Source organism: Strix aluco, chromosome 9 (assembly GCF_031877795.1).
Source record: "Strix aluco isolate bStrAlu1 chromosome 9, bStrAlu1.hap1, whole genome shotgun sequence".
Taxonomy (NCBI): domain Eukaryota; kingdom Metazoa; phylum Chordata; class Aves; order Strigiformes; family Strigidae; genus Strix; species Strix aluco.
Window position 1 is genome coordinate 5,684,064 of NC_133939.1, and position 15,239 is coordinate 5,699,302.

General features: G+C 42.1%; 1 protein-coding gene across 1 annotated transcript in view; it reads right to left on the reverse strand.

Annotated features, from left to right (window-relative positions):
• Positions 1–908: 908 nt before the first annotated feature.
• Positions 909–15,239, reverse strand: part of HS6ST1 (heparan sulfate 6-O-sulfotransferase 1) — a 199,203-nt gene continuing 184,872 nt past the window's right edge. Inside the window, exon 2 of the mRNA XM_074833592.1 lies at positions 909–7,768. Coding sequence (XP_074689693.1) covers positions 7,060–7,768 — 709 coding nt within the window. The 3' untranslated portion in view covers positions 909–7,059. The remainder of the gene's footprint in view (positions 7,769–15,239) is intronic.

Genomic DNA, 15,239 nt, shown 5'->3' on the forward strand with positions numbered 1-15,239 from the left:
CTGGAGTAAATGGCTGCAAAGTTTTTGTGCATTTGCTTCCCCTTGAGATCACGATGTTACCCTCACCCGACACTTACCCGGACCTTCCACCAGCACCTGTGCTGCCCAGCAAGTAAAATGAGGAACGCCTCAGCAATACGGATTGATGCAGCATTGTGTTCCTGCTAGTTCATACATTTTACTTGGCAGGGCCTTCAGTAACTTGGGTGGGATTACTTTCACAGGTGGAAGAGAAAAAACACCCAGGCAGCCTAGCTGGGAAGGATCATATGCTGCCTCGGTTCAAATGCTGCCTCCAGCATATATGGTGGAAAGTGTGAAGTGTAATGATGCTTGGGTAGAATAACAGTGGCATTATTCGCTACACTTGCATAAACATCGAGCTGTTCTCACTGAGGATACTGTAAAGCACTTGTATCATCATTTTCTTACTCCCTGACTAACTCTCAATGTATCAAAACCAGGTGCACAGCTTATTTCAGTTCTGTGACTGGAGAACACTTTCACAGGTCACATTTGGTGAAAGCACTTCTGAACATGAAACAAAAAAATTTATTAATTATTCTGTAATATTTAGTATAACAACCATCATTTATTGCCTGCAAATCTGTTCCTTGCAATGACTCTGAAAAAAGAAAACTAAGAGGACTGTACAGTGTTAAAGGTAATTAATTTTTAAAATACGATAGGCTTTAGGTTTAAGGGCTTTTTGTACTGTTGGCTCGAATGTAACAATGGGAATAAACAGACTGCAGTTTCTACTTGAATATTTCTGTGTTAAGAGTATGTTTTTTTAGTAGAAAACAAATACCCTCCATCAACACCACTCTGTAATCCAAGAAGGCAAGACATATTACACTGAAACAGCATCCAGAAGCCAATGCAAGGACAACACACACGACAGATGCTCAGTTTTAGGGTTTATTTCATCTGCTAACATTCATTCTTGATCTAGACAAAAACAATTAGATGGGGTTTTTTTAAAATCCAATTTTTCTTGTGGAAGAAAAACCTTTTAACACTTTTTGTAAGATGCTATAAATAAATATATAAAGCTTTAAGTGTTACTTGGCTCAAGTTAAACAGTTGTCTTTTTATTTTTTGTTTTTAAGTTCCTGAAGTGAAAAAAAAAAGTGCAAACCATACACATTCAGCCCAATGGAATGACTCCAGCCACAATCACTTTCAGAGAAGCTGAATCTGTTTGATCTACAATACGGAGGATGGAAGGCGGGTGGGGGACAGTTGTATTTTTTTTACCCTCAGTCACACAACTCCTAGAAGATAAGAACTGAGTTCCTTGGTAGGTAAAGCACACAAGAAAGGGGAGAGGGAAGAAAAAGGAAATCCTGCCTGCATTGCCCTTTCCCTTCCCTGTGCAGACTGTGCAGCAAAGAGGAAAGAACGGACAATATAAGCAAAGCCTCAGACAAAAACATGACAATGAAAAATAAAATCGGATACCAATAGGGATGGTGAGAAATCCTGTGGCTGTTGTGTGTTTGCCTAGCAGACTACACACAAACACAGAGGAACCTCACATTGAGAGAGGGTGGGGATTTTTGTTTTCTCCTTATGAAAAAAAGATGAAAGGGGCAATAAAAATAAGTTAAATCATATTCCAATATGTACAAAACAAATCATGCTCAGTAAACCATTTGAATATAAAATTATTCATTATAGTACAACTCTCTCAATCCAGTCTGCAGAATTGACACCTGGGGGAAAACAGGAAGGGGGAATTGTGGGGCTTTGAGGGATGAGACAGACTCATTTAAATCTTGGGTTTTTTTCAGCTTGCATGGCTAAAAATTACAGAGAAAACCACCTGCAGCTGGGACAATACAGGCTTTAATACCCACGTGCTTATCAGGACTGCATTCACCTTGGCAGAACTCCTGTAGACCGGGCAAAACAAACAGCCACAGATAGCTCGGATTGTGTGCACGGACACAAGCTCCTGCTGCTCGCTGGTTTACCTGAACTGCTGCTAATTGACCTGTGTTTTAAAGGCTTGGCTCTACTGCTGATCAGGCAGCGAATCCTGCATTCGCTTCTGCCACTGGAACATGATTTGCTAATATTAGTGAAAACAAGAACAAAGAGGTAACACAGCCAGCCCTGTGATTTGAATCCAGCAGATACTGAGTTGTTTTCCAAGCTATAGGCTTGGAAATACAACATTTAGCATAGTCTGTGTTGCGATTTCCTGTAGCACTACCCATTTTTGTGACACTTGGAAAATTCTACAGGACAGGAGGGGGTGTGAGTAACTCTAAATGCCAGTAAGAAGCTAGAGATGCTTTTAACCCCGGGATATAAATCTCAGTCAGGCCCTGTACTGTAATGTTAGTTGTTACCTTCTGTAGCTGTTCAGTGGTCTCTGTGAAGTGATTTGATGGTCTCAGAGTGAAAACTTTCTAATTGATATGTGTCTGTACTGCCACTGTGGTGGTCCTTCTGTCTTGCTCATACTCTCAGCAACTGCACTGACCTTTCTGCTCCTACAGGACAGCCCTGGGAGAGAAGATTCAAAAGCTCATTGGGATCTTCCTTATGCTGCTTCCATTGCCATCCCAGTTTTGTAAGCAAGTAAGGGACTATGGGGTGCAAAAACATCAACCTGAAGCACTCCCCATTTATTCCAAAATGGGGCACAAAGGAAGAAATTCAGGCAAGCCAGAAATTCACACTGATCCTTTGTTGAGGGGTTTTTTTTGTTGATGACTTTGGACCCCATGACAGCCTGGGTCTGCAACCTTACCAGTCAATCCTGCTTTTTGTGGCAAGGTGGCATCTGACTGCCTGGAAAACTTTGGAGGAGGCAAACTCCTTCAACAGAGCAAGCTGGGATGGAACAAATGAGCAAAAAAGTTTTCTTCAGCAACAACACCCACCAAGCAGTGAAGTTAACACTGTTCAGGTGACTAAAAGCAAAAAAGATCTCCTCCTTCTTAGCACTGCAGTGTGTCTTGGCCTTTCCACCCTCCCAGAGCAGGAATGGAGTGTGCTGGGAAATCCCCACTCAGAGCATCACCCTCGTTTGTGGGTGTGCAAGGGTCAGCACAGTGTAAGATGGCAGAGGCTAAGAGGTAACAGGTACTGCCAGTCCAAAATGCTTGTTCACACTAGTACTGCTGACTGTATAAACCCTTAGAAATACCTTACACAGCCCCAGCTTTTGTAAAGGCTTTTCACAGGGTATCCCTGGCACCATGGCAGAAACACTGTGGGATGGACAAGCATCTGATTAGGTAAAATCTGAATTCGAGGGGAACTGCCTCACCAACTCCAGCAAGAGACAGGTCGCAATCCTGCATCTGCCCTCACTGTACGCAGCACTCACCTACCCTGACCTGGATCATGATGCATGGACAGGCCCCCTGAAGAAACACTTCATGTAGTGAAGAAGGTCTCAGTGCGTTTGGAAGTCACAGGAAAAACATTTTGGAAGAAAGGGGCAGATATTGAACAAGAATGTACTATCTGGCCACTACTTCTGCCGGAGTGCCTTAAAGCTGTTGTTCTCCACTAACTTTAAAAACACACATATTTTTCATGTTATTGTAGCATCAAATAATCAATCCTAAAAATAAAAGAAATTGTACCACTTCAAACTGTAGTACATAGAAATCACAAAAAAACTACATTCACATTATGTTAAAAAAGTTCCCTTAAACCCACTAAAGGAAGAAGGTAGTGCCAGGTACGTCCTGCAACCCGTGCTCTGGCACATGGCACTTACAATAAATTAACGCATGGCCTACAGCTGTAAACAGACCAGCAAAGCAGCCAGGGTGAGGGGTGGCTTTTGGGTCATTCTCATAATTTCTGATACTTAGAATCTGTTTCAAAGTGCCCTATACTTTCCATACCTTGGAGTACCTCTTTAGAGTGTGTAAATTTGTTATTCCCAATGTACAGGGGGAGGAACTGAGGGATTTGCCAGGCGCAGGATTCGGATTAAGAAATTTCTGCCTCAGTGCTAAACTGAGGTCAGCCCTCCTTTTGTGGGTTGAAGTGAAACTGTTAACAAGACAGTTTTCAAGACAGCTTCATTTCTTTTGCTTGTTACTGTAATATATTACAAAGCAAATGTTGGAACAAGGTCTTCTACTGACATGCTTCTATGGGTCAGAGGCTGCCTCTGATTTAGAGAACCCTGCAGATAGATCCATTAAAATCCAGCTGGTTACTCAGAGCCCATAACACAGAAACAACTCAGGCAAACCAGGCCAAATTATGCTGGTCCTAATCGTACACAGTCCCATTTACTGTCACCCTTTGGTAGATGAGAGCAGAATTTGGCCTTCGGTACAGAACGGCTCTCCGAAGTCAGTGCCGGCATACGCAGACCTGCCTGGGCGCTCACCGCACGGCCCTGACGGAGCTGCGCCCATGTGCACCTCGAATATGGATTAGCTGCAGAAACCATTTGTGCATTATGGATCCATAACGCAGGATGCACAGTGAAAAGCCTTTGGGTAAAGCTGGAAACTGTGCATATAAAACAGTTGCTTTTTATATCCTGTGTATTGGTTTTGTGGGTAAACAGCCTGTAAAATTGCATTTTTTAAATATAAATGTTTTCTTTAGTTACAGCAACACATAAAAGCGCTGGGAACTAGCAGACATAGCTCCTCCCAGTCTTGGAATTCAGAGATGAGCAAATGGATTTGTAATACCTTCTGCCCCCAAGCCAACAACTGAAATCGCTTAATTTTGCTTCCCACTTTTCAGCTAGGAGGAAATGCTTATGGCGAAGATACACATCTCTGGGAACAGTGGCCATTTTGTGGCAGAACCTTAAAGACAGCAACACCACTAGTATATATTGGTACCAGCCAAATGCATGGGTTACAACGTCCCACTGTGCTTGTAGATGGATGAGCGTGTGCATGGGCACCTTGCAGCACCAAGATGCAGACCCGATCAAAATTCATCTGAAATCAATAGGAAAGACATCCTTCGACTTCGGTGGACTTTGGATCGGGGCTGTAACAGGGTTGTATTTGAGCACAAAGTGCTGTTTGTATTTTCTGTTCTTAAGTTTTCAGTCATCTTCACTCTTCTGGAGAAAAACATCTCCAAAAGCAAGGTGTATCCCCCAGGGTGTACACAGAAGAAACAAGGCAGCTCCTCTGCTTAAGGCAGCCACCTCCTTTGCAAAACTTAGCCTCAGTCTGAATTTGAAACTGTTGGAAACTGTACAGAGGCAGAGAGAGCGAATTAAAATACAAAACAAGCAGCACTCCAGTGGATTCGTGTGATGGGAAAGGGACACCGTAAAAATGACATGCTAAAGCTGAATGCATCAGCTCTCTGCCTCTCCTCTGGTGATTTCAATGCCATATTTGATCTGCAGTTAACATGGCCTTTGAAAATCAAATCATATTCCATTTGGTTCATAGTTTACTCTAAACAATAGCTGTTTCAGGTCTTACAGGCTGAGTAATAACGGGGTGAGACATGAAACAGGCAGAAACTGCTTCATTTTTATGCTTCCAGCAAAACAAAGAAGTGCTTGCAACAGCAAGAAAATAAGCCATACTTTAATTTGGTGAGTGGGAAGAGGAATTAGAGAAGTCATTGTTGTTCTATGACTCAAAAGTCAGTAAGCAGAACCTGGTTAGACTGTCACCACACTGGAGGATTAAACTTACATGAGTCCTTAAAAAACATCATTGAAAGAGAAAGAGTTCTGCTTTGAAAGTCGTCTGAGACTAAAAAAACATTATCCATGATTCCCCTTTCCAGTTTTATGAACACAGCTTGTTCATTTAAAGTAAGAGCTGCAGAACAGGCACTCTGCCAAAAGACAATGCGCACTGTCTCATAATTAATTCAGACCCATAGTCAGAAATTTCACAGCTCTGGAAGAGAGCCCCATCCTGTTCCCACTTAAATCAGTTCTAGTGACTTCACTGGAAGCAGGCTGATGCCCATTATTTCTTGATAAACACAAGTAAAAATAACTGAAAAAATACAGATAGGGGTATGTCTGTATGCTTGTTCTAGTTCAGTGTTTCACATAGCTACAAACAAAACAAAATCGCCCCCTCATCATGTTCCCATTAATGACTGATTATTTGCAGGGTCTTCCTGGAACTTGCTGTGCAGATTTATGAGGGAGTATTGCTATTTAACGTCTTCCTTTATTTTAGTATGTAGGATAGGGATTTCATGTGCTGTTAACACATAATACTGATGAAGGCATAAGCGGCAGTTGTGTAGGGTGACAGGATGGCATGTGAATGCACGTTTGAGCCTATGTGGAATTCAGTTGGCTTTTAATTTGTTTTGGGACCTGCCTCTGAAACAAATCTGGAAGGTCTGTATACGAATTCCCTATTATTTTTGTGATGAAGCTGCGTATGTATATGTGATACCAGTGCAATGTATCAAAACCACTGTGCTAAGTACATATCCTAGGCCATAATCAATTTGCTTTAATGTTTCTCATCCTCTGATGTTTTTCTTCTTTTATTTTTATGGTGCTCTACTTTCTGGCAGTGGCTGCCAGCTGAAACAAACTGGCCACCCTCGTGCTCGGATCACAGCCTGACAGGATAGCACATCCTCAACTTGGTCACGTTATCATTTACTTGCAAGCATTGCAAGTCCCATCCCACCTTCAAAAACACCCACAAAAGAAAGCCTCAATGTCCTTGTTTTTTAATTATGTATCTTTATATCATTATGCTCAAGGGATAAACAGATTTTAAAAATCCTACTTCTGCCATTTGTGTTCGAATTGTGAGGATAAGAAACATTCTTCTGTATTTGGCCTTAAGAGTGGGTAACTGCATTTGTGCATTTTTCACCTCTGCATTATAATGTTGACCCTTTTTTTATTTTTATGTATTTATTTATTTTTTTTAAGAATCTCATCGGTCTTGTAAGAAACAGTAAAAAGACCCTATGCTTAAGGAAGCAATCTATCTTCTGTTTTACAGACTTGCTTTTAAATAAAATATTTTTTGTTGTTTTTGTAATTTTACTTCCATGATCTTTTAAATGGAAACCCTAGAATATCATTAATATAAAAGTCTGCCTAGGCTACCACTTCTCTATAATATGGCTCATGTAGTCCTCAGTGGGCAAGCGTCCTTGCTCTTCGGTCTCTTCCTTGGGAAGTGCTTCATTGGACCGGTGAAGAAGCCTCTCTTCCCGATTCTTTATCCTCTGCTCCATCCTCTCTAGCTGCCGTTTGTACTGGTAGCGCTGTTGGAAGAGGTCCTTTGCATAGTCATAGAGCTGCATGTCCAAGTCATTGAGCTCCTCAATCCGCCGGATGGTGTCATTATCCACCTCCACCCCTCCGGCCCTGGTACTGTTGTACTGCATAAAGGGCCGGATGAATTTCAGATTAAAAGTTCTCTCAAACAGGTACTGAGTCTTTCTCTGGAACTCCGTCAGGCCAAAGAAGGCCATGTCTTTGAGGTTCTTTTTTGCGCTCTCCAGCAGGATCTGTGCTCGCTTGTTCTCTGGGATGAAAGACATGTTGTAGCAGCCCACTAAGCTCAAGTCAGCCAACATCCTCACTTGGCGGTTGTTGGCCAAATTATACGGGCAATCCATGAACTCCTGCAGCGTGCAGCCTGACCAGTCCGTGCCTTCATAGCACGACGGCAGCTCTTCAGGAGTTGGTGTCCTGCCATCACACATATGCAAGGAGGTCTTCCAAGTAGCTCCTCGTTGAACATGACGCCATTCGCTGAGGTAACGAGATACAGGGTCTCTCAGCAGTGTGATGTAGTAAAATTTTCTACAAGAAGAAGAGAAAATAAAATAAATACTCTGATAATAACAAGAAAGATGCTTGGCAAGCTGACATTTAGTGCAGATATCAGAAAGATAAATCAACGTCACAGCATCCATTCCACTGTACTCTTGGATTATTTTCTTCTTGCAATATCTCATGCAAAGTAGTTTGTGCAACATCAGACCCATGTTTCTCTTTCTCATTGCCCACCATTTCAGTCTTGCGAAGTACCAGCAATTTCACCGAGACATTCATTTCCAGCAACAGACTGCAATGTCAGAACAAATTATCAGGATTCAACCGATCTACCAGCTTCAGAGGGCAACTGTGACTTCAGGGACTGCCTGGCCTTTCACACGACTGTGCGCCCTCTGAATCAGCCAGGACTTGCTCTGCAGGACAGCCCAGCAACTGGTCTGTTTATGAGCTGGGCCTATCATTTTCACTTCATGCAGATGCTGACCAGGACACCTACTGCTTGATTGATCTGGCTGCTGAGCTGAAATTTGGGAGTCTGCAGTGAGTAGCAGGATAACACCACAGGAACATAAGTGAAAAATAATGGGAAATCAAGAATACAATATGCTTTGTAGAAAGAGAAGGCATGAGTTGACAACCAGCGATAGTAGCAATAGGTTATTCTTATTTCAGCTAATCTGCTATCAATTCAAACAAATTTAAGGCACACTTTTGATACAAGAGAATAAAAAGGAGGAAAAAGCAAGACAATTAGGAGGAACACACATAGTGACATGGGGCATTCTTGCTCTTCCAAGTACAATGAAGTCCCCAACAATACAAGCTGTCCCTTGAACTGAAAACATGACAACTATCTTGTCCAAAGAGACTCTCCAGCTTCAGTCCACCTTGAGCCTGGATAAAGTTTTGGGATTGACAGCGATTGCAGTCTGCAACAGCCCTCTCCGGACAGAGGGAAACAGGCCTTTCCCCCCCAGCTTCCAGTAGCTTGGGACTATGGTGTCTCTGAGTGTTTCTAGAACAAGGAAATACCTTCTCTAGTTGTTAAAGCTGGCAGGGAATTAAATACACATGTGCTGCCTGCACATGGGGCTGTGTGACACTGTGTACAAACGGGAACACCTGGCAGGGTAACACACACACGCTACTGGAAATGTTTCATATAGGGGTGGTGGTGGATTCACTTCCCCATCAGAAATGTGTCTTTGGAATGCTGCTGTGGCTCACTGCCCTGCCGGCACGGCTTGGGAGAGCAGAATGGGATGGCCATTGTGAGGGCATTGCACAATTTTTTGAGGGGGGGGAAAAAAAAAAGTAAAAAAATTCTGCTTTGGCTAATATTAACACACCCATGTTTTCCTAGCACCTTCAGTATTACTCTTCCTAGCAGTAATCTAAATTACTGCAATAAGAGTAATTTAATTTTAAGAAAATACATCAAACATATTGCCTGGGAAGTCTGATTTTAAGGAATGTTTGCCTTCCCAATTTATTACTAACTTGCTGAAGGGTTGTTCCAAAGCAGTAAATTTTGGTCTTTCCAACAATGGCAATGAGTGTCCCCTCTGGCTCCAACTCCTCTCCTGCTTTTTGCCTTCAGAACTAGGGCTGGTAAAAACATTTGCTATTTTCGGAAACTTTTCCATCTCTCTTCATAGCAAGGGTATCACGCTGTCTAGTAGTCCTGTCTAGTAACATCTGTGTACAGGGAGAGGGGAGAAGGAAGGGGAGCAGAGTGCATAAGAGAAAAACTTCCCTTAAATTTACCTCTTTTTCCTTCATTTACATTGCAGCCTGTAATGATTCAACTACCCAGACTGAGATGCAGCTATGATTTATATAGACAGTGCTAAGAAACCTCTAACAGATGGGGATAAAATATGACAGTGGAAGGAAAAGGAAAGCAATGATGAATGCCAGATGTTCAAGTGACAGACATTGATGCTAAACACTACCAGCATTTTTTGACTTGTGAACTGTAGCGGACTTTTTATTTACACCAATTTAATCCAAAGGTTTCATTTTTTCCTGAAGCAAGTTGAAGGCAATTTTTATTATGTGGCTTACAGAAGCAACTACAAGCTTCACCTAAGATCAGGGACTCATTTGTGAGGTATCCAAAGACAGGAGGAGCTGATTCCTGTCCAAAGCTGCAGTCTATACAAGTATGGATAGGGAAAAAAAGAAGAATTAGTATCTGCATTTTGTAGACGAGGGGAAACACAAATATCATATGATGTGCATAAAGTCAAATGGGTGTCTGTGGCAGAGCTGGCATGAATTGGATTCCAAGTCTGAGTCCAGTTTATCTTCTCTCTCTCTGTTTAAACTTTAGGAGTCTATTAGTAAATCAGATTCATAAATATCATGCAAAGCTTCTAGGGTCCATTGAAACAGAGACAGCTTGAACAGGACATGGATTGTAAAAAGGTTATGGAGCAAGTATTTCTTTCTTCACACCTGCACTATAAGAGCTATTATCTTAGTTGAGTTGATACAGTGGTAAATATTTTACCATGAGCGATCTCTCTCTAAGATTCATCTCAGTGAATAGAAAGCATAGGAAAATAGGTTACATTTTTTGAAATTATACTGAATTTGACGTGCCCCTTTCTAGGTCTGTCACATAGAAGAGTGCTTGAAGGAGGGGAGCTTGCCTCCTAATACAGAAATAAGATTTATCTTTGGAAAGTGGAATACAGGCAGTGGAACCAGGCCCTTGGAGGTACTTTAGGAAGCTGCCCCGATGGGGCATAAATAAAAAACCAACCCCAAACCAAAGACTGCAATGCAAAAGAATAGTTTAAACCACCTAAGTTAAGATGCACCACTGACATACTGAAAGTTAGGCTCCCAAACACGTATTTAGCTTTCTGGAAGGGTATTAGTTTCAGAAGTGCAGATTCCCTCAGCTCTTAGGGAAGTGAGCAGCACACCTTTAGGAAGACCAGGGCCTCAGGAAGCAGAGAGGTGAGCCACTTTTGTATTAAATAAATGACCACGGCCATTTTCACCCAAGGTACTTAAGATACTGAAGTTTCCATTCTCAAACTGTAACAGAGATTGCCTTTAAGTTCAGAGAAAAGTTAGGTATCTCTCTAAAGCATCATCCATTAGCAGTATCATTATTAACATTGCGAGCCAGAAAGTCGGGGGAACTTTGTGCCAGCATGGTTGAGAACACAGGCAGTGCCACTTGTCAGCAGTGGCTTGAAATTTATGAGGAACCACATGACTAGTAAGTTCTCTTTTGTCATCAGAGATAAAATAAACCCATAAAATACATGCAGCTGTGAGTGCCCTTCCTTTCAGCATGGTGCCCCAGACAGCTACTTAAGTATTCTGAAAGGCTCATTTCAGAAGTGTGGTCTTCTCCTAGCCCAGATGGTTCCACTCACTACTGCCTCATAAAAAACCCAAATAGCCCCAGTTTGGTCATGCAATGCCAAGTCTCACTGGCCTTCCTGGAGTTAACAAGCTTGATCAAGAAAAATGGACCTTCTAGTTAGTAAGGTATTTCTTTGCTTTTTCTTCCCATGTGAAGCTGGGCAGAACAGCATTACTACTCTTGTAGGCTCCCCTTCTACATATCCATGGGGATGGGATCCCCAGGAGGTCAAAGAAAAGCAGAAGCTGAAGTCACACCTCTGCCTTTTCTGCAGTCCCAATGTGAAAATCCACCTGAAGGTCCCTGAGGAATTTGCAACTTCAGCATTGCAACTTGGATCTGCATGCAAGCTGCACAGTTTTGTCTGAGGAAAGAATCATGAGCATATTTATAAACCAGAGCAAAATGAAATCATGTTTTTGATAAAGAACCCTGTGTTAGAACTGAAGTTTCAGGGAGAAAAAAATCCAACACTAGAAAGGAAGGGCAATCTTGTGGTTGTAGTACACAAATGAATTCAGGAAACTTGAGTGTAAGTACCCCTTCTGTCAAAATTAGCCTATGTGCCCCAGACAAATCTCTTTCTCTGCCTCTGTTTCCCATGTGTGAAGGGCTGACAATGTCTCCTTTGTCTATTTTGGCAATTCAAAACATAACATCTTTTGGAGCAGGAACCGTCTCCTTCAATGATTATGCAAAGCCCCTGTTTCAGCATAGATTGAGGTCAGAGGACAATAGTTAACTTGAGGCATATTTTCATGACACAGGCATCAGGGGCACTGTTGCCCTACAGGATTTCCACCCCGGACCTCTCCTTCCCATTCTCACATAGCACAAAGCATCCTTAGTTTTGCCAGCAGAGGGTTTTTTTTTTTTTTTTTCTGCGAGGCCATGCTGCAAAAGCAGTCACTGAGCAGATCTGGGTTAAAAATAACCCTTTCTTGCAGACATGAGGGAGTGGCTGAAGCCCCCATTTAGTAATACTCTGCCTTAATTCCTGTCAGCAGGTTCCTCAGCTAATGAAGGGGAAATGAAACCCTTCTTCCTCTAAAAAACCAATTCCTTCTCTTTTGCTAATACCCAGTCAACATAATTCTGATAAAGTGACAGATTCTAAATATTATGCTATTATCTCTCTTGAGTTCATTTCCCTTTATGCTTACCTATACTCCTATTCGATACACCCTTCTTACTTCCCACTGTTGATCTCTAAAATCTGCCAAGAACTGCTTCTTTGACTGTGTAACCCCATATTCTTTGCTGTGATTAAATACTTCCCTCCCACACAACCAAAATATCTTAATTTTTACTTCTACAGGTTCTTCACTGAGCTTTCAAGTGTCCCTCACAGGAAAAGCAAAATCTATAACAAGTCCTTCTTGACAACTGTGGTGGCCTTCCATCAGATAAAGAACAAAATAAGGATAGCCACTTCCAATCATACATGCTTCATCCCGCCTGCCAGGAGGGGGAAGGGGAAGAAAGCTGCATAGGTCAACTTCAACCATATAACCCCAATCTGTCAAAGCAACATGCCCCCAGGCTACAATTTTTCTATTGCTAACGAAAAAAAAAAATAAAAAAAATCTTTCTATGTCCTTGCTAAATTAACTGAACTGAACAGGGTGTCTGCCAGCTTGCAGGAATGAGAAACATTCTGTTTTGTTTAAAAGAAATAGTAATGTCAAATTTGTGGCTGATTTAAGGCATCTTTGCAAGCCAAGCCTATGTATTATGCACTCCTCAAATAATTTGTGAGGGTTCTTATTCAATTCATACTGGCTCTCACTGTTTAGTTTATCACTAAAACAAGTAGTGATTTTGCCTCCCACCAGCGAAATGAAAACCTGCACCTACCCTGCCATTAGTCTGCAGGGAAAGACGATCTGGAGCTGCCAGCACCCCTACCGTGATCATGTAAACCCTCACCTTATAGAGACAATTAAGGGGATTATTAGGTAACGGTTATCTCCACTGAAAATGGACAGTGTAGCCTAAAGGAGCAGTTCCAGCAATGACTTACAGGTAAATATTAAGTAAAGGTGAGTCAGGTGTCTCTAATGACGGGTGAGCTGGGAATGTGGCAGGTGAAAGTTTCTAAGGAATTTATATTCTCATTATAAAGTCATACTAAATGTTACCTACAACTAACAGACGCATGAAAAACTGTCTTACCCTTCTGCACAGAGCCACAAAATGACCTTCTGCTATGGTGGGAAACTCTGGGGTGCAGACCACTCTCCAGCCAAACCCTTCCAGACTTCCTTCAGTGAAAGTTGCCTCCTGCCTTATTTATCATCAGTACATCAAACCCAGCTTACCACTTTTAAACCCCAAAACTGGGAAGACTCCACATATTTCCCCCTTTACTTTACAGCCAGATTTCTTGCATAACAAAACACACTCTCAGTTAGAGATTGGAATTTAATATATGTACAATGATTACTTCCTTTGGTAGCAAATAGCCCTAATTTTCCTCAGTCTATTTCCTCTCATCTGGTGTTCATTTAGACTCTTCCTGCATTTCACACACAATAAACTCTTCAGCCCTTTAAAAGTCATAGAAAAAGAAAGAAAACCCCAAACAAACAAATAAACAAAATAAACAGGTCTCTTCTGTCCCCTATGTTTAAATAAAGGTTGCCACACAAAACAGCAGAAGCCAAGAAACTTAATAGTAAAGCCAATCCTCCAGTACTCAGACTGTGTAAACACCTACATGAATGTTTTTCTTTTCCAGTAAACGAGGGGGGTGTCTTTACAGCGAGTCAGTGCTTGCTTTGGCAACTGAGTTTGTTTTGCACAGTTGTGTTTGTTTTGCCTGATGGTCTCCGCTCTTGGGACTCTGCTGCACTAAAAGATAGGATGTTTTGAAATGTAACAACCAACCATTACACAGGCTCTGCTCACCCTCCAGATCTTCACTCAGGGACTCTTCCTAGGGTCTGATTTCACCATGGGCCAATTCCTGATGCAGCGATGCCTGGGCCAGGCCGCTGACAGCCCCCTGAGAGCTCGCCCCTAAAAACAACCCTCAGGCTGCTGCAGGAGTTGGAGGCAGAAGAGAATACTCTTGTACTACAGACAAATTGACATGCTTTTCTTCCAAATGGAAAAACTGAACTCTCACAAGACTCTCTTGGCTGGATGCAATCCAAAGCACAGGTTTCTAAATACACAAGGGTGGGTTTCAGCAGGTAAAATCGGGTGTTTCAGTCCAGCTACCCCTTCTTGAAAAGGAAGCTGAGTTTTGGGGAGGCTACACCCTTTCACAATTGGGCTGTATTTTTCAGAGTGTTTAAACAAAAAGCTGCTATATGAATGCCTGTCCAGAAACCACTCGCCTGCTTATTCTAATCTCAGGCATATGCAAAGTGGAGTCTCAGATATCACACCAGCTCCAAGAAACCACTAATAATTGATTGGCACCCCCTGCTCCTGTTAAGGTAACGAGGGAGTAAGAAGGGCCATTCTTCCAGCATAGCTTAAATGCAGCTTAATACAAACACACATTCCTCCATTCCCAAGAAAGGGGTTTCAAAGCAGATTCTGGAGTCTGTGGAACACCCTGGCCTAGCAACCCAGCATCTGAGTGCCTGCTGGGTGCCTGGAGCTTTGGATCCTCGCTGACATGACATGTCTAACTCCCTCTGAAACACAGGGTGGGGTACGAGCATCAGCAGCCCCTGAAAAAATAGCATTTCCATAGCTGGCAACATTTATATGGCTTTTGGGGCTGCAGCCTTACCTGCTGCCCTTCCAGTTCACAGTTACTGCCCACGAGAATTGCAGTTGGACTAGATGATTGTTGTAGGTCCTTTCCAATGGAACTATTCTATTCTATTCTATTCTATTCTATTCTATTCTATTCTATTCTATTCTATTCTATTCTATTCTATTCTATTCTATTCTATTCTATAAAACTCTTGGGGAAGAATAGATTAAAAATGGAAAAACAGAGTAGCTACAACAATACTGACTGAGGGTGTAAATAGATCTGTACCAGATTTCAGAGTGTAAATGAACCTGAGATTACTTAGGTCTGGTCTTTTGGATTTAAATACCTGTAGAGTCAGAATCCAGTACCTGCTTCTATCTTTTAGCAGG